General features: G+C 40.6%; 2 protein-coding genes across 8 annotated transcripts in view; one reads left to right on the plus strand and one right to left on the minus strand.

Annotated features, from left to right (window-relative positions):
- The window catches only part of slf1 (SMC5/6 complex localization factor 1), a 41,072-nt gene extending 26,798 nt beyond the window's left edge, over positions 1-14,274 (plus strand). For both annotated transcript variants that reach the window (XM_088336396.1, XM_088336395.1), the window contains exon 18: positions 13,580-14,274. In XM_088336396.1, the coding sequence (XP_088192522.1) occupies positions 13,580-14,037 (458 nt within the window). In that variant the 3' untranslated portion in view covers positions 14,038-14,274. The remainder of the gene's footprint in view (positions 1-13,579) is intronic.
- Positions 14,275-15,043: 769 nt separating this feature from the next.
- mctp1a (multiple C2 domains, transmembrane 1a) overlaps positions 15,044-20,552 on the minus strand; it is a 166,113-nt gene continuing 160,604 nt past the window's right edge. For 4 of the 6 annotated variants that reach the window (XM_088336399.1, XM_088336398.1, XM_088336397.1 and 1 more), the window contains one exon: positions 15,044-18,166. In XM_088336399.1, the coding sequence (XP_088192525.1) occupies positions 18,095-18,166 (72 nt within the window). In that variant the 3' untranslated portion in view covers positions 15,044-18,094. The remainder of the gene's footprint in view (positions 18,167-20,552) is intronic. The other 2 variants (XR_015850527.1, XR_015850528.1) reach the window with 2 other exon arrangements.

Consider the following 20,552-nt stretch of genomic DNA (forward strand, 5'->3'; position numbering starts at 1 on the left):
TTAAAGTTTTTGCCATGTTTTTCAACAAATCTGCTTAAAAATGACGCCGACACTGGATTCTGGAGGATTCACTGCATTGCATTATTTGTTCCTTCTTGATTAACGGCAGCTGACATTTGTTCTTATGGCATTTTCCTATAAAGCATCATCAGCCCCTATGGGTCCTGCCCAAGAAGAGGGTTACATGTTACACCTAGACAAAGCAATATGAAATGTTTATTAGTGCAAAGGTTAAATATCAGTTATGGACATTTCTTACGGGCCCTGCAAAAAAATAAGGTGGCATTTACCAGTGGTTAATTGTTATAGGAAGGATTTCCTGCAACTGAAAATTTAAGCTACATATTACTCTTATTTCTTGAATTTGGTCATGAAATAGGTGTATTAACCCTGAGATTATTACGCACCGTCACTTTATTTATTTTCATTAAATAATTCATCCTTAGTAAAAGGTTTTGATAAGAATAACTGAATTTAAATCGTTGTAGATGTAATGCTCATAAAATATATTTAGTCTGTAATGACTTGGCTCATTTTGCCTGGTTAATTGCAAATGTTTTTTAATTTGAAGCATATTTAAGTAATTCAAATTCATTTAATAAATTCCTACCAAAAATTTCACGATTTAGCATATTTAAACTGTGGACATAATAGAAATTACTTGTGTATGTTAGGTGTAATTTTGCATCCTTAATGTTCCATATTTCATCAAAAAACATCTCTCTTTTCTCTGATGAAATCATATAATGTCAAAATGATACACTCGTAAAGGGCGCTAGCTGCCAAGAGTATCAATCCTTTCCGATTGGCCATTAAGTGAATGATTTATCGCAGTGTCTGGTGTAACTAAAACCAACTTTTAAGTCATGTGGCCAAGCACCACAGCTGAGCTTATTGGCACAGGAGCGACTCTGTCTAAAAGTATAAGCAAAGCCAGCAATATCGTAAACGGTTCAATCACAGTCTCAAGCCAAACTCAATTGGTTGATTTTATTTTTGGAATGAAAGAGGCCAAACTGGTAAATCAACCAGGAGATAATTTCTTTATTATGTGCTTAAATAGTTTTTTTTGCCTTGTTTGTCCATATCAGCGGCTAAACTATAGCTTGGGTGTAAAAAGTGGGTGCCTTTTGTGGCCTTCCAACCGTTTTCGCGGCTCGCAGTCAATTGTATGTGTCTAATTTACCATATATTTTTGAAATTAGGGTCGTGTGTATACAGTATATACGACTGTTAAAAAGTTTTGAATCACCCAGACAATAGTGGCTTTAATGAAAAGTCGCACTTTTTTATTATTTATTAAATGAGTTTCAAAATAAAAAGAAAGTGAAGTCAAGTCATTTAGTATAATACTGTAAAAATTGATCCTACAAACTTTGCTTTTGTCAAGGAATGGACATTTTTAAGCAACTCCAAACTTTTTAATGGTAGTATACAGATGCTGCTCTACTAAGTTGAATTTGTTCATAAGTTGCTTCAGTGCTATATTTTGTATGTCTAAGGTTTATATAAGTATGTTTAAGGCTTGCATAAGTAACCTGTATTGTATTGTACTAAAAATAAAATAAATTTCATAAAATAGGTTCTATAAAGAAAAATAAAGTTAAGTTTAACTTACTTTGGGAAGATGGGCTTCAAGAGTTAGGTTACATCCTCCTCCGTGGTAAAAAGCGTTCTGACCATTTTCTCAACCGCATCAAGCTTTCTTAGTCCACTTTCATTTCAAATGAAACAGCTCGCCTCTTCTTTATACTTTACACCAACCATATTGAATGGATGCACGAGATATTAAACAATAAAAATGTCAAAGTTCTGAGCGCGCTGGGGATACAGTATAGAATGTTTATACACGAACTAGGAAGAGGAAGCAGATTTCTTCTTCGGGGTGGATTCTGGGTGACCTCTCACAGCGCCACCATTCGTCGTAAGCCGCGGAAAGAAGTACTACAGTAATGTCCTGTACTCGGAAAAAGGTGCACACAATACAAAATCTAACTTACAGCAATGCCTGGATATTTTTTGACATCCCGAAAAAAACGTTCATACATACCATTTTTCGTAAGTCGAATGGTCGTAAGTAGGGGAGTGTCTGTATATATATATATTACATATATAACTGCAAATTCGCCATTTATACTATGAAAAAATACTCCTATACATACAAATTATAGGTAAGATCTTGGGCCCAGGCCAAAATTTTGGGCCGCTTTTAAACATAAAATGTCAATCATTAAGTCAGGCCAGGCTTCTCTTTCACTATTATTTTTTCTTCTTTTGTGGACGATCTGCACAGCATGCACACTGTTTTGCACACTTACTTTTACTTTTATTCAACTATTTATTTGGATGACTACTTTTTACTTGAGTGATACTATTCTGAAATACTTTTACTTGATTAACAAACTTCTGTGCTGGACTTCGGCGCCAAAGTGCTCACTTAAATCAAGGGAAAGAGCCCAAAGTGAATCAGAATATGCACATTGTGGCTGTACTTTGAATGAAACGCGCACTTCGGCTCCGAAATGCAGCTTTGGGTTTACTTCAGGTCCGGTCCTTCAATGCATTTTATTTATTGGGGCTCAGGCTTTTATACCTGAGGGCCTGGTCGGGTCGGGCTGGATTTTTTTTTTTCTAGGCCAGATCTTGACTCCAATGCAAATGTTTGTATTTGAAATTTTGTATATTTTTCCCTATATATTTTCTAGAATTGTAGAAACATGTTTTTTTACTTTAAAACATGTTTTGTAAAATGTAAGGCAAAAAGTTAATTCACTATTATTGTGTATGACATAGTTATATTTCAATGTCAAAATTATACTTTTCCTCAAAAAAACAACAATAAAAGTCATTTTATATTCTTAAAGGCGTCCGTAACTTCTAAATATTCTACTTGCTGACGCCATCTTCAGCCCAAAATCATAATTGCAGCCTCTGTCAAGCTGCTAGTATGGCGTGTGCACGTTGTCACGCTTGAATAAACTCTTCTTTTTCCCCATCTTTTTTGTGGTTTGGTTTGGCATTTGGACTGTATTTGAAACAGTCCTTTTCTTCATTCTGCCATTTTCATCCTAGAATAAAAGCAAACCTCGAGCATGCTCGTGAAATCACTTAATAATTTACAAACCAAGATGGTGATTATAAAGGATTTACGTATTGGGTTGGAATATAAATGTTTTGACTAATCATACTGTTTTAAAAAACAAAAAAAATTGGATTATTTGGTCCCGCTGAGGAAACAAAGCCCTCTTTACTTCCTGAGAAACAAGGTGGTTGAGGGAATAAAAAGAGGTCAGAGGAAGAAGCAGTGTGTAAAATTAGAGTTAAAGATGTGTGTGTGTGTCTGCCCATCTGCGCTTGTGTGGGGAGCAGACGTCTGGGCTGCTGTAGGTAAGGTCTTCTCACTCAACAGCGCTGCTTTTACAAAATATGATCAGGAGAATACTTTCAATTGGAAACGAGCTGCAGGCTTCTCCATTCAAGTTGTCTTCTTCACACTTGATGGCCTTCTGGTGAAGCAGCTTTTGAGGAGGCGGCCCTCTTGACTCCAGGCTCTTACGTCTCTGGTGGGCTTCTTTTTTTTTTGTTTTGCTAAACTAAAGTTTTTGGCTCTGCTGTCTTTAACAGATCTACCGTATTTTCCGGACTATAAGGTGCACCTAAACACCCCATATTGGCCGGAAATTTGAAAATGTGCCCTATAGCTTGTTGCGTCTTACATACCACAAAATACAGTGGATGAGGCAGGAAATCTGTTCAGTATTTTATAAGTACACGAGGTTTTACACTATACTACCGCTTTGTGGGATGACAGATCAAACGAAAACCATTACTCATCATAATTGCACAGCATTCTGTGCAACAGTCATTGAAGCTGGGTCTCGTTGGTGAGGGTGTTGACACTTAACCACTAGACCAATATTGATAAAGGTGACATACGAAAAGATATTCGATTTTAGCTCATTATAACACTATTTGCACTGACAGTGCCAGAAATTAATATTAGAGAATGGAGAAAACTGAAAATTTCAAAATCAGTGGTTTCCAAAGTGGGCAGTACCACCCCCCCTGGGGGTGGTGGAAAGATCTGGGGGGACGGTCAGGAAGAAGGGAGCAGTAGGGGAACAGCAGTCCGGAGTAAGAAGTTTGAACGTAGTGCGATCGTGAAACCGCAAAGCACTGCGGTTTCTTTTCAAGGTTTTGTTCTGAGTGATGGTGTTTTGGCAACCACAATTGTTACTGTTCGAGTTTTAAAAGTGCTGACCAATCAGAGGCAAGTTTTAATAAAAGCACAAGCCAATAAACGCGATTCAAAGTTTGCAAGCTCCACACTATGCCACACCCACCGTGTGAGCTCATTGAGTGTCATTGCGGACTCCGTCAACATAGTCCCAGAGTCAACAAACGAGAAGGAAACGAAGCTTGCGCCAGCCTGCGAAAGTTTGGGAAAAATTGGACCTAAATTAATGCCAATTTGTATTTATCATCATACACACCAAAGAGCTGTTTCCCTCATCGTGCTTTTTTGTATTTTGTTCTTTCAGTACGAATTTCTTTTTTCTCCATTCTCTAACATTTCTAGCACTGTGAGTAGAAATAGTGTTATAATGAGAAAAAATCGAATGCCCTTTTATATGCCATCTGTATGTCTAGTGATCTAGTGGTTAGGTTTTGGCATACTCAATGCTGCAACCTTGGTTCGATTCCCGTTGTATTCAATCTTTAGTGATTTTGGCAATACATTTTATTTGATTGATGAATTATTGCACGATACAACGCACGTGTATAAAATGAGCAACAGTTATAAACTGATGTCGTTTTAATTCCACGCGCCTTATAGTCCAGTGCGCCTTATGTCTTGAAAATATATGACAATGGAATACTTTTGGGAGGTTGGTGGAGTATGCCTTTCATTCCGGTTCGGTTTATAGTGCGAAAATATTTTGAGTTTTGGCTTAAAGATTGCCCTGTTAACTGTAACCACCCTTTATGCATTTAACCCATACGAGACTCCTTTTTAAATACTTGCCTTGGTGATACTATTTTTCCTCCAGGAACGATCCGTTGTTGAGGTTCTTTTTTTTTTTTCGTTTTCGACATGCCGAGCCAAACTGGCAAGACTCGAGCTAGGCCAGAGAGGGCAAGACTGACACTGGCACACCAACAAAGACTTTTTGGGAGTGATCTCACCCCTTTGTAAGGCTGTCTGCTCAGAGGCCTTGGCCTATGTGTGTGTGATGGTGCTGAGTCCCTTCAGGCTTATGGAACTGGCAGGGAAAACATGCCACGGCTGAGGGCAAGGCTAACTCTCACACTTCCCTCCATTCATTTTGCCATTGCCTGAGGCCACCTCACACGACCCGCGTATGTGGTCCGTTTGCCATGTTTACACGTACTCTAGGATTTGCAGTAGGTAATAACGATGCTGGATATGAAGAAAAATAGTGAGATTGCTTCCAGACATTGGCCAATATGGTTCACTATAAACCAGGGGTGTCCAATTCGTTTCGGCAGCCACATGGTGGAAAAAACATTCTCGCGGGGGCTGGACTACTGAATTAATGGCATAAATAAGTGTGCCTTAGCTTGAGGGTTGGGGTCTTTTTGGAGGCTCACAGTTAATTATTCAGGGATTTAAGAATTGATTCTAAAACAATTATTGAAGGTTTTATTTTTCCTTAAGATTTCATTTGTGACAACAAAGCAACAATTGAATTCCTTTCCACTACAGTTTATTTAACTTAGGGTAACTTGTGCAGCCTGGAAGTTGACAAAAATAGCTCACAAAGACTAATTAAAATGCTTGATTTAAATATTCAAAAATGTTTCTGCTTTTTATTCATTTATTTAATGAAAATGTTTCGGCGAAATCGGTAGACATTTTTAAAATAGATAATCATAGTTTGAGCTAATTATCTCTGATGCTTATCTCAGCATTGTCTTTAGGGCCATTTAAAATGATGATGTGGTCCACATTTGGCCCAAGGACCATGAGTTTGACACTTACTCTATTATCTATGCATGGACTGTTCAATTATTATTTATATTTACTTCCTCTCTGGATTTTCTCTTTATCGCCTGAAATTTGTATTTTTATCTGTCAGGGAGTTCCATAAATATCTCACCATCTATGGGTCATTGTGATTTTCAAGGAAATTTGATTTCTTACTGGCATGAGAATCATTGATATGTGTCTTTAAATACATAATCAGTTCTTCCAAATTCATTTTCGTAAAGAGCCTATAATTGATAGACGTAAAACACTCAGCGCCCATATGAAAAACCGATTTTATCATGCTTGACTCAGCGTATTTAAACCCCAATTTTTATCGGTATTACCTGGTAATAATACAGACATCATAGTGACAACATGGCGTTATTTTAGAAATGCTCATCAAGTTGGAAGGCCTTTTTGATGTTGTTGGTTTAAAAAGGTTCAAGTTGTAAGTAATTTCATTGGTTTCTTGTGTTTTTCAAGGTTAATGTATTTTACATAACACATTTTGTTCTTGTATTTTATAGTTGATTTGTGTTGCACTAAAAAGTCAATAATTTTTCAGAGATACTGAGTTTCTTGACATCTAAGTGTCTAAAATGTTCAAAGTTTAAATGAGTTAAATGCTATTGTAATATTAATGGATTTTAGACCTTGCTACATTACCACTAACAAGCTGAAGCTTCCCGAGGCCTTCCAGAAGGCTCTTACTTTGCTGACGTGAAATCCTATTGGCTAAACCAACAGTGTTATCGACACGTATGTAATGCTACAGGAGGGCCTTCAGCATTGTTTGTGAAGGCTTCCGATTAGATTTCTTACCCTGGCAACAAATAATTGCTAAGATATGATTGGTTGAATGCTGATGAAAGTACACATCTGGAAGTGGCACAACCAGGGGGAGAGCAACGAAGGAAATCTGACAGACGATTTGGAATTTAAGAAGTATTCATAGATGAAATATAATTACATTACATGATTCAGATATGCTTTAAGCCAGCAGAAAAGGCTTTGCTGGCCCTGAGGACCCACCACTGTCCGAGTACTGTCTAGCAACGCTTTATCATCGGCCCTAACCAGCAAAGCTTAGAGCGTAGCGGCGATTCGCTCATCCCGCTTCCATTTACAGCCAGCGAGAGAAAACAAATCCGTGCAGCGTCTCCTCGGGCCAAAAACACAAAGAGGCGGCGCTGCATCTTCTCTGCCTGATTTTTACGCTTATTCTGCTGATCCCCTCCCCCCCTGCTGCTGCCACTTTTGTATTTCTTGTCTTCGCCTGCCCTCTAAAGGCCAAAGGGCTTTGCGCTCAAGTGCACCTCTGAGTCCGTGGCCCTTTGCAAAGTTTGCTCGCGGAATGGTGTAATTACCCCGTGCTCCAGTGTAATCCCCCAGGTGAGGTATTTATCCCAGTCACATCTGGTGCCAACCTGAATGCACTTCTCTTGTGTGCCTTATTTCTGCAAGGATTCGGAGGCTGCATTGAATGGCAAGTGTCATTGTTCTCATTTTAAAGGGACAGTTTGTATTACTGTATTTGACGACTGTATTTTAAAGGGCAATCAAAAACAAGTGCTGAAAAGCGCGAAGAGTAATGCAAACTACAGAGACTAATTGACCAAACTGCCATGCTTTTCTTATTTCTTGCCCAGTCTTTCGAAGTTTTTGGGTAACTCTAGCAGCAAGAAGATGATCCTTTTTGGTGTTAAGGTTTCCAGGCAACCGTTACTGTCATGATTACTGATGTGACTCAGTTGTGCCTGCTCATTTGGTGCCAAAGGCCGCGGGTTCTGATTGGCTCCCTGTCACTATTTGAACCCAGTCTTGTCTGTCCGCTGTTGTTAGTCTGCGAACCTCTGTGTATACAAGGGCAGCCTTTTTCGACCCTGACTCCTGTCCCGTTTTTGATCCCGTTTGTCTCTGGGTACGACCTGTTTTGATCCTGACCACGTCTGCTCTACCTTCCCGGCCTACAACCCATTTTGATCCCGACTATGTCTACTCTCCCGTCCTGGCTTATGACTCGTTTCCGACCCCGACCCCGCCTTGCTCTGCCAGTCCTAGCTACCGATCAGTTTTTCCATTCCTGACACCGCCATCGCTCCCTACGGAAGATCCACTTCCCTGTTCGGATCATAATCCGAGGGCGAGAGCGACTTGCTTCCCGCGTCCAGCGAATACCGGATCGTGGGCGCAGCCCTTCCTCTTTCTTTCAATAAAACTTGTGGTAAATGTTACGTCTTTGGGTCTACCCTTAGTGCTGGTCCTGACTGTTACAATGTTATAAAATATAATACCTGATATGTCTCAGGGCCGATAAAATCAGATTACAAAAGAAATATATGGTAAGGGGTGCATAAATTGTTTCTTGGGATGTTGTATTAACTATATTGAGTGAAACTTGCTTTTTGGTGGTCACGACTGAGTTAGACCACAGGTCTTAATTGGCCCGCTAACAATGAAAAAAGGCTTCTTTTTTTTTTTTACCACTAGGAGCCAAATAATAAACACTGTCCCTTTAAGCCACGACTGTGTAATATATTGTGAACCCTAATAGTGTCCTAATACTTACTTACATAATACATTTGTATCAATAAAACAATTTTGCAGAAATATATGTACTATCCCATGAACATGTTTTTTTCCAAATAGGAATAATGTTATGTAACAACATGTGGTGCCCTTTGAATAGGCTGAGATGTTTGGCCACTATCTTATTACTAAGAAAGCCTGGATAACCATTTTTGGAAGGTACCTACTGCACACAGCTTAGATCTGCATGTGAGGGTCTTCGAGTCTCTTGATCTGCCACTTTGTTTTCCATGGTTTCATTCTCTAGCCACTTCACTGGTTGGTCAGTTATTTTTAATTGTTACTGCTTTGTCCTTTCAGTGTCACTCACGGTTCACAACTGGTAACACAAGCGAATGTCGCTCATTTCTGTGATTCAGCCCCTGTCTCATCCTTCAGTGTCACTCGCCTATTAAAGCTCTTCATGGAAGTTATCGTTGCAGTCCTGTGAATCAGGCATCTTCCACTATCTTTCCCCACTGTTTCCTTCTCTAGCCATTTTTCTTAGCCACTTGACTATCTGCTTTTGTTATTTTCGGCCTCTCCTGCTTCATCCTCCTGTTTCACTCGCCTTCCACTCTTGGTCATACAAACGAACATTGCCAAGTACTATGTTTTATGCATCTGATGCATAATATTTTCAACTTTTTCCACTGTTTCATTCTCTAGTTACTCTTATTACCCAGTTGGCTAGCTGAAAATGTTAGTGTTAGCTGATCCAGCTTTGTCTTTCAGTGTCACTCGTTTTCCACAGCTTGTCATGCAAGCTCTGCTGAGCTCCGTAAACATGGTCCTGACGCCTGACAAATTCATTTTTTACTGGTTTGTTATTAGCTTCGCTTGCTAGCTGCTAAAGTTAGCCTGTTACACTAGCTCTGACCAACTCCAGCTTCTGGCTTTTTCAGCTGCTTGCTCCTTATTTGTCGACTTTCAGGAAATAACACCAGCTTTCATAACCATTCACTGGCTGTCATTAATCATTGGTCAAGCAAGAAAAATAGAAGTTGGCTCCCCAATTTACCAAGTGGTATCCTTCGGGCTTCTGTTGTGTGTTTTCTCCAAACGCACATGCTTCATATTTATTCTAAGCCACGACGACTTCTAGTGTTGAAGCAATACAAACTGTCACTTTAAGAGGTTTTGTTTTATTTCGTGTATGTGAAGAGCCCTTGGAGCAAGGATGTCAAACTCCATTTGGCTCAGGGGCCACATCCAGGGTTTCTGTTCTAAGGCAAGCCAGATCAGTAAAAGAAGCCCGACTCAAATTTTAGCTTTATTTTTCAGTATTATTTTTTAACATGCAGTCTACATGAGTAACCTATCCTACATATCATATTCACGGATGACAAGTGATTATATTAACTGGTTTAGTTTCGAGGTTGAGTGAATGCACCAACTCACCCTGCTATACAAACTCAACACAGCCCTCTTGCAGCTGGAGAGAGCATTCGGTTTGCATTATTAAACTTTGATAGAAATGACATAGAGACTCGCTTTTTTTTTTTTTTATATACATACATATTTTTTTACCTACACAATAAATGTGTTGGTAATAGGGATGAGTGGAGAGGTGTTGTAAAAACATAGTGGGATGTTTGGACGCGTTCTAAGGGATGGGCAAGGCACCTGTATGAAGCGGCAGGGGTAAACCAGTGAAAGCTGTTGGGCCCTGCTGTTGAACAAAAGAGTGTGTTGTGTCACACTGACCTGAGTGACATGGCCGCTTTCTTGTGTCCCGTTTTCATCTGGAGGGACGAAGGCATGGCTAACTTGGTTGCTGAGGTGCTTAACTTCTTTGGGTGTTTGGGCATTTGGGTTGGCCATGGTCCAAACATGTTTGTGTGTTCTTGCGATTTTTTTTTCTCCCTTTTTATTTTATTTGTTATTGTATGTGTTTGTCTTGCTGTCGGTCACCCCTCTTGAGGGATATGACGAAGGTAGATGGATACACAATAAATTTTAAATGACAAGTTTGCCGATTTTAGGTGTGTAAAAGCAATAACAAAACAGATAAAAATTAACGTAAAACGAGCATAATTGTCTGCAAATGGGGTAAGAATAAGTGTTTGCGGTGGGAAGGAAAACGGGAACGAGCGAGTTTTAAAACGAAAATGAAAAAGAGACGAGAGGCAAATAAAGACGTAAGAAGCTGGGAAGGTGTCGCTCCGAGGCCGACTCAGGCGTCATCAGAAGTCAGGATCTTTGGAGCCCTGAGCCATGCTGCGGGGAAACTGATCCACACCAGTGTCGCTGACTGACTGCTTGTCAGCTGCTCTTCGAACCCACAACTCACGAATGCAAAGTTGGAAGGGTGAGCAGGCAAGAAAATCTCTCACCTTTCGGAGAAATCGAAGTCAAAACCGGTGGCCCTCCGTAAATTGTGTAGATTCAAGGAGAAAACATTTTGAGGGGAAGGGGAGGAGGGGGGCGTTTGTGAGATTTTGCATAGAGTGAACCGGGCGTTTGAGGTGGTGCGTTTGAAATAAATTCAGTGTACAGCCGCTGCCCTACTTACGAACAAGATTCCGGACGATTGTCCGTAAGTTGAATTTGTTCGTAAGTTGCTATATTTTGTATAGAATGTATGTTTAAGGTTTATATAAGTAACCTGTATTGTTTTTTTTTTTTTTTTTTTACTAAACAAGTAAACATTTAAAAATAATATGCTCTATAAAGATAAATAAAGTTGAGTTTAACTTACTTTTGGAAGATGCACTTCAAGAGTTAGACGACTTCCTCCTCCGTGGTAGAAAGTGGCCGAAAAAAAGCGATCCATTTTCTCAACCGCATCAAGCTTTCTTATATAACTTTCATTTCAAAAGTAACGACTTTACATCAACCATATTTAATAGATGCACGAGATATTAAACAATAAAAACGTCAAAGTTCTTGGCGTTCTAGAGATACAGTACAACTAGGAAGTAGAAGCTGGATTTCTTCTTCGGGGTGGATGCATGTGGTGACCTCTCACAGTGCCACCACATGCCAGTAGCGGCGGAAAGAAACACTACAATAATGTCCTGTGAATGTTACTTACAGCAATGTCCGGATATTTTTCGACAACCTGAAAAAAATGTTCGTATCTACCGTTTTGCGCTAAGTTTGAATGGTCAAAAGTAGGGGAGCATCTGTATCCTATTGATGAAATGTCCATACTCATCTTGAACCTTTGTGATAGCCCTTGTTCCGTCCCGAGCTTGTAAAACATCTCGAATATGAATACGTGGCCCAATGTGGATCTTCCTCTCGGATCAAGCATGCCCCCTCACATCCTTGACTGCTGCCCTTAAATGTTTGACCGGTGCGTTTCAAAACGGGTCCACTTTCCGTACACATTGATGAATTACACTTTATATATATATTATATGTATGTATGTATATTTTCTATTATGCTGACCTTGGGGGGCCGCGTGCTATGACTTGCCAAAGTGTCACTTTCAAAGCAAGTGACTGTTCCAGCTTTGTGCATTTTGGGTCCACAACAAGACCCAAAATGGCTTTTGACGCCTCTTCACCTGTTTGGACATCAGCGGGGCCTAGCAGTCTAGTGGGTTGAAGAGCAGGCGACACTCGCAAACAAAAAGGTCCGCACTTGACAAAATGCTCAGCGTAGGAAGAGAGACGGACGCTAGCGCAAGAGGAGTGCTTAGCATGTCCAGTCGCTAGCTCTTATTTTACTGGTTACCAGGGTTTCCGCGGATCCTTGAAAAGGCATTGAATTCATGATTCTAAAAATAAGGCCCTAATTGGCTTTAAACTCCCTTAAATCATTCATGTGAACTCATTAATAAGATTTCTATTTTTCGAATTAAAAAGATTTAGTAACATTTATCAATTGTGTTTTTTAAGAATTAATTAAGTGGCAAAATGGCATGAATACAAAAAATGGAACTATCAAATCGGTGATGTGGTTTCAGTCAGACTTTTTAGAGCAAACACGTGTCTTGGGTCTACCCACAACACATAGCAACTTTGGACATGTACGTTTACTTTCGATCATGGGAAAATGTGCATTTAAGTAAAGTGTAGGAGGCAGGATGTATCGTGTGCAAGAAATATTTCTGGTTTTGTTTTTGTTTGTTTCAATTGTTATAATTTTTTCAAAAGTCATTAAAAAGTCTTTAATTTAACTTGCCTTTAGCTCTAGGAACCCTGGTTACAATCATTGGCATAAATTCCAATTAAAAAATCCCTTTTTATGTAGTTCATGTCGAGGAAGCACGATGGCCAAGAGAAATGTCAACTGTCTCTTTAAATTCTTTCAGTAAAAAAATAGGTAAACAACAATTTTTATATCTTTAGACGTCTAGAGAAAAATGAGTTAATGAATTTCATATACCTATAGCTACTGCTAATTTCACTGAAATTAATTCAAGCTTCACTGCCAGGTAAATTTGCTGATCATAAGACATTTTCTCAATTTTTTATCTTTACTTACACTTTTAGTATACTTTAACTTTTTATAATTAATGAAGCGGAATCAAAAGTCTGTTTTGCTGTGAGTAAATAGTTGCCTCGCTGTGTTTGTAAGGTTTATTCTTGCTTAATAAAGGAATTTGCAACCGTTTTTACAGGGAGCAATTGGATGAAGTTTGTAGGTATGGGATCAAGAAGGCTGTTAATAATAAATAAGCACTTCCTGTACACTTAAAATTAAAGTTACTGTAACTCTTTATGAACGTACGCACAAAACCTTTTTTTTTGTTGTTGTTGCCTGTTGTAGTTTGTATGCGCAAACTGGAACCAATTGATTCTGGCAGTGAGTGGTCTCTAGTGGTGGTCTCTGGGACTGCTCACTGCCTGGATATGCTTTCTCACGAGCAAGATTTTTGTTGCAATTAAGAAACATATTGAAATCCACGAGTTAAGAGGTGCTCGTATATAGAGGCCACTGTATGTATGAACATTTTTGAGTACTTGTTTCCAGGATACTCGGTTGTTCTTAAGGAGCTACCTGGTGCTCACGAGGTCTTTATTGGTGACCCCTGCTCTACTCTAACGTGACGTTTGCCCCCCTAGGATCCGATCTCCTGCAGCAGACGGACAAACACGGCCGCACGGCACTGGACCTGGTGCCGGACGCCACCCAGAGGGCCGAGCTTACCCGCACGGCACAGGCAGGCGACTCGGCAAAAACGTTAAACCACGCCCTCCTGGAGGCGGGCTCGGGCCTGCTGATTCACCTGATCACGTGCTACGAGAAGGAATGCGGGCCGCCCGCCGGCCATGTCGGTCGGTGGCTGGCCCGGGCCCTCCGTGTGCACTCCTTCCAGCAGGTGGCGACGCGCTGGACGGACAAGAGAGCGCTGAGGTTGGCGGCTGATGCAGACACCATGCTAGGGATGGCCAGAGGGGAACACTGGGGACAAGTTCGCCCAGAGGTGAAAGCGTGCAAAGGGGAACATACCGTGATGCTTTTGCAGTTGCTGGAGTGTTTGCAGAGCCAAGGGGAAATGATGCTGATGCAAAGCAAGTGACAATTACAAAACTCCTCAAGCTCCCTAAATGCATTTTGTAGCCTACTCTTGTTCTTGCTCTCAGTTTTCATTCTAACTTAACCGCACAAAGTCGGCGGTACTTTCTTGCACTTTTGTACTACAGAAACTCAAGTCGTTTTTTTCAAATTGAACAAAATAATTCCCCGTAATTTTTACGGTTGTGCACTGTTTGTAAATTAAAAAAAATATGTAATAAAGTATTTTCACAAAGTTAAACTGGTTTGTATAAGTTTTTGAACTCTTTAAAAATGCTTGAATTTTAACATCTTTCAAAGATTGAAGTGCATGAATTTTGGGTGGAGTTTCGCAACAAGTCTGCTTATAAATGATGTCGAAACTTGCTCACTGGTGGCTTGGCTTTGCCATTGCTTTTCTTATTCTCTCGTGATTAACAGCAGTTGGCGTTAGTTTTCACGGCATTGTTCTGTAGAGCGTCGTCGTGTTCAAGAAGGAAAGTGCATGCTACACCTAGGCCTGGGCGATTTAACGATAATTATTGTCAAATAATTTTTTCGCCTAATAATAAAAACATTCGATAAAAGTCGATAATTTTGACTTTAATTACACCACCCGAAAATAGAGGCGCTAATGCAATAAAAACGCAAGTTCCAGACCAGCATTGAGGAGACGGAGAAGGTGACGAGGACCAGCCAATCAGTGGACAGGGGACACCCTGAACTGGTTGCCATTAGTCGCAGGGCACACAGGGACAGAAAACGCACCCATTCACACCTTGGGACAGTTTGGACTAGCAAAATACCCTGACATCCATATTTTCGGAATGTGGAAGGAAACTGGAGTGCCAGGAGGAAACGGGGAGAACATGCAAACTCCGCACAGAAAGGCTGGTAGCTGGATTTAATCCCATGACCTCAAAACTGCCACAGACGAGCTAACCACTCTCCTGTCGTGTCACCTGAATATTTGTATATTTGATATAAAAACATACATATATAAGTTCTGATTCAAAAGAAGACATTTCCACAAAGATACAAAGACATTTATTTTCATATTTTTTCTTCATCAACATTCCCCAGAAGCATTCCATTCCCGCAGGACGAGGGGTGAGCCGGCCCACTTGAGCCCCCACGGGATTTTTTTTAGGATTTTTTTCCCGCGTTCACGTGACGTCACGGGAATCGAACACATGACTGTGACGTGGCAGGCAGGCACAAACGTTGCAGAAAAACCAGGCAAGCAAACTAGCATTCGCTATAAAATAACATCTGTTTTTAGCTATGTACATGTCTAGTTCAAAAATAAATAGTCTCAATTTAAGTGGGTGCAAATAAGGTTTTTTGTTTCTTCTTGAAGAGTAATGATACATTCGTTAACAGTAAGGGTCGTGCTAGCATTATCTTTCCAGGCCTGTATAAATGAATGTTGACATTAAAGTAAGAATAATGGATTGCGGCGAAAACAATGTTGTTTGTGTTAGGGAGACACTACTGTTGCACACTTTAGCGGCTCTAACCCAGAAAAAAATGTCATTGTCATATATGAGAATTCGTACAAATACTGTAATCCCTCGTTTATCGCAGTTAATGGGGACCTGAACCCCAGCGATATGTGAAAATCGGTGAAGTAACCCCTTATTTTTCACATGTGCTATGCTGCCCCCTTCGCTCAAAGCATTGGTCAATTGGGGATAATTGATCGCAGCCACATAGGTGCTGTTCATTGTAGGCAGAAAGAACAGGGGGAAAGCCACCACGTATGATACAAATTTGCTCTCTTGGCCCTTTCTCTCAGCAATAGTCAACTCGGAATAATAGATCGCAGCCATAGCAGTGCAGCTAATTTTATCCGGGCCACAGTGCTTCAGAAGCTGAAACTGGAAAACATGCGCTCTGACAGCCCCTGCTCTTAGCAATAATCCACCAGAGATAAGAGTGCACAGGCACAACTGCATTTTATCTTAGGCGGGCCAGAATAGGCATACATGCCAACAAAAATTATTTTGCCGGTCCCCGCTCACAACAATATGAGATTGGGGAAAATGGATCCTGGCTGCAGGAGTGCATTTCACCTTTAGGTGGACAGAAACCCCCAAAAAGAACAATCAGGACCGACAAAAATGTGGTCTGAGTAATGAACTGTAATTGACACAGTTCACTTAATATTTATGAGACCCCTGTTGTACACTTCAGCCCAAACTGAGGGTAAAAAAGTGCCCAGTTCTCAGCAAGATACGGTTTACAGACAAAATGGAGCATTTTATTTCAGGAGGTCCGGTTGCGTCCTGACAGAGCTGCCCTCTGCCAGTCTCCGCTTGCAGCAAGAGGTGATCAGGGATAGTGGATCGTAGCTGCACAAAAGCAGTCCACTGACATCAATATGTGATCTCAGGGATAATGGAGCGTGGCCGCACAAGTGCAGTTTACTCTTTGGTGGACAGAAAGCCAAATACAAAACCCACCACGCTTGAAAAAAAATGCCTTTGCTTGCAGCAAGATGTAATGGGGGATAAGAGATTGCAGAATGTTTTTCAGCTCATGATGCACGATGAGAACCAGAGGGATTACAGTATTATTGACCCCTGGGTTAAAACTTGGTCACCCCTTATTTGTAACATTGAAATGCACACTACATGGAACACTTTGGTTTGCTTGTACATGTCTAAAAATCAAATAAATAAAGTCCAATAAATAAGCTGCATTGAACTGCCTTTAAAAGAGGGACTGGCTATCATCGTTTTTCTGTTTTTGAAATAATCGCTATTTTAATCAGTTTAAACATGACTCCCGACACTTATCGCTTTAACGAATTTGTTGTAGCGATGCTCGTCTGTTATGCTAACTCCTGATCGGGTCCTTTTAAGCAAGGCTCATTTGCATTCAATATAAAACAAGGAAACAAGATGGCCGACTTTCAAACTCGTTTGCAGTCGTGACTTGCCAAAACAAAATGTCCGACTTTCAGTTCCAAGAGATTTTACTACTAGAGCTGTTAAAGAACTTCTCAAGTCGATTAAGGCGATTCTAAGACAGATTCTCAGCAGTTGACCAAGAAAAATAAAAAATATTAATATCATTTTTGTTATTATTATTGGAAGTTTCTATATTATGTGTGTAGGCTTTGAACATGCCATCAGTCCAGGTGTAGTTTTCTTGCTTTCGGTTTCAAGTCTCAATTTCTTCTTTTATATGAAGAGTCATCCATCAAACTAGCTACTATCATAAATGCCAATAGTTTGAACTCAAAAGCTATGTGTCCTTCAATTTGTAGATTTTAAGAACCAACTAATATTGCGAGGATATTGGGCGCCAGGGCTCTCAATTGTCTTTTTTAAATAAATCAAATACATCCCGAGAAAAACATTGATTAAAAAACACGGAAGACGACCCCAAGAGAGGAATACCAACCCGTTTATACAAAGTCGAGTTAAAATCCGAACCTGGGCGGGTCTAAAATGTCAATCATTAAGTTCGGGCGGGGTTTCTCTCGCGTGACTCTTTATTTTCCTGTGATGTGATTGTAAACCCCCACTAGATGTAGCTATTGCTTTATGAATGAGCATCTCTGCTTGTTTAAGGCAGTGACAAAATGTTATTGAAATCCAGTTGTTAGCGATGCCATGTTGGTTGTCCCGAGAGTTCTAAAATAAACAAGTGTTCTTCTTCGTCTTTGTCATAGTTCTGTGTCGCTCTTGCAGCATGGGTCCAAGCTTGGCCACAACACTCTGGGGGGCAGAGTCGGACAAAATCACCCTTCCCTCTCTGGATTCCTCACAAATAAAATATGAAAATTCATGTTTGCTTCAGGTTTGGTCCCTCGAATCAAGTTAATATGCCTGGCTTGGTCTTGGCCAGGCTTTAATACCCGCAGGTCGTGCAGGATTTTTTTAGGCCCGATCTCATCTCTAATTCAAAGCAGGATTTTTAACTGTCCTCATTCTCCAGTCTTTCCATTCTTTTGCTGCGTGAAACCAAGACCAGAACCAGACCGGGAAGACCCTAAATGAAGTTTCCCACTCGAAAAGGACAAGATAAAACTCCCACACCGGAAAATGAAATGTCAGTTTCGGAAGACGTCTCTACCCGGGGTTGTTTTTCTTCCTTTTATTGGGACTGGGATTGGGGTCCAGTTTCAGCTCTCGGTACTGCACCTGTTAAAACAGACGGTAACGTGGTCAGGTGGAGTGAGCGGCGGATGCTCAGAAAAAGCAACAGAATAGCTCCGGAGGCTCTCCGGCTCCAGCTGCGAGAAACCTCCGGGAAGGGATTACGCACTGATTACAACACACAGGAGTTTGGTTTTCGCAATATACATAAACACGTGCTTCCACAGATGTGAGACGGTGGCCTGAGGGAAGCCGTGGCACTATCAAATAGAGGACGGGGCAAAGGCTCATGGGAAAGCCGGAAAAAGACAACAGACTCATCAGAATGCTGCTGATCTCATGATGCAGTTATCAATTCTATATTTTTTAAATAAAAATGGATGCAACGATGTAAACGTTGCTTCCGGCATTCATTGAAAAGGAATACATTTAGTACTTGTATTTCTATTAATGTCAGACTGATGTTTTGTTCAGAAACAGGTTTTTCTGGGTTCAAACTAAAGGACTACACAGATGATTGCAAACTACAAACTATTTTTACACCATCCCCTGATCTAAAACCTACATGAGGGCAAGGAAAAACGTATATATTGGAAACATTTCAGCCATGGACAGGATATGAAAACCTCAGGGTTTGTACGCGTGCCGGAAATCCTTAAAATTTTGTATGTCGTACTGTTTATGTGTCTCTGTTTTTTCTTATTCTAGACAATAAGGGTTGAGAGTAACATGGTCTGTTAATTGACTATAAGGCTGACTTTGGCTTAAAATGCTTGAATATTAATGTTTTCAAGGATTGAAAAGTCTGAGTGAATCCCGAGTGAAGTGCTAGTACATGCTTAAAATTGTTGCTATGTCTCTCAACAAGTCTTTAAAAAGATGCCTACACTGCTTTCGTGTGGCTTGGCTTTGCCATTGTATTTCTTCTTTCGTGATTAACAGCAGCTGGCATTAGTATGAACGGCATTGTCTAGTTAAGCGTCATTGGCCCCTACGGGTTCTCCCCAAGAGGACGGGTGCATGCTACACCTAAATAGGGCACTATTAACTATGCATCAGGGCAATTATTTATCAAGTATGGACATCTATTATGGTCCATGCAAAAAAATAAAGGTAGTAATGGGAAGAACTTCCTGCAACTGAAAATGTTAGCTACATATGACTTGTCACCTATAAGTGGAGAGACTTATCTAAAATATAAATGTATTTGCAATTTTCTCAAGATCTCCAAAAAATATGTCCTGATAAATGCACACAATTAGAGTAACTAACGTCACAACCTTTTTTTCCCAAACCAAACCTCATAAATGTTTCACTTTGTCAATATTAGTGATGGTACCCCCGCCTTTGAGCAAAACTCTGTATTTATCCACTGCCACTTTTGACTTCCACCCAATCGTCATGCCTTTTACTTTGGCTCAGGCTCCACTTTTTCCTCGCCCCTGCCGCCTTTTCTCCCGTTTTGTACTTCAACTAGCGCTCGTTGTTGTGGGGGTTTGGATGGGTATCAGGCAGGCCTGTCACCTGTGAGGCGGGAATTCAACCTGAGACGCATGAGTTCTTTTCTCTCCCGGCTGGCTGGCAGCTCTTCACAGAAAGGGGAAAAAAACGATGTCTGATTGAGATATTGTTTATTCTCCCCCTTACCTTTTTTTAAAAACGACAAGGAAAGTTTTCTTTGTATGTGCATGCAAAGTTTTTGTGTTTGGACAGGAATGTCAGTGTGCAGATTTAAATTGCCGTTTCCTTTCCTTTTATTTATCTGTTCTCGCCGTTGTAGGCGTTTGGCCGTGTAATGGGCCCAACGAAACTCCAAAGCCTGCAACCTTGTACAAAAGCTGTCCTACTTTTTTTTTTCAACTCGGAATTTTATTTGGTTTGTATTGAATTTGATGTGTATGAGTTTTACAGGCAGTCCACTTTTCATTTTGTTGGGATTTTTTTTAGTATACGTAATGTCATGGTTGCCACGGCGCCCAATTTGCCCGCCTGTGTGGCGCCAACTGCGGCTTGTTGACGGATTGGCTTCCCTGCTATTTAAGCTCAGTGCTCTCACTTTCCTTTGTCAGTCCGTCAACAAACCTCTGCCCCGCAAAACGTGGGTTTTGACTCGGTCCTGTTTTCCTGTTGGTATTTACTGTCCGGTATTGTTCCCGTTTATTTTGTCCTGTTTAATATCGGTTTCCAGTTTCGTTCCTATCTATTTTTGTCCTGTTTATTATTCTTTCCAGTTTTCGTTCCCATCTAGTTTGTCCTGTTAAATTTCAATATCCTGTTTGATTATCAATTCTGTCTGTCCCGCCCTGTCTGGTATCGACCCCATCTGTCCAATGTCTGCTCGGGCAATTGGAATCGATCTCCTCTGTCCCTGGCTTCCTGTCTTTCCACGCCACCGCTACCTGACGTGCATGACTCCCCATTTCCCATAAAA

This window comes from Urocampus carinirostris, chromosome 5, assembly GCF_059441175.1.
Source record: "Urocampus carinirostris isolate Australia breed hairy pipefish chromosome 5, RoL_Ucar_1.0, whole genome shotgun sequence".
In the NCBI taxonomy this organism is placed as follows: domain Eukaryota; kingdom Metazoa; phylum Chordata; class Actinopteri; order Syngnathiformes; family Syngnathidae; genus Urocampus; species Urocampus carinirostris.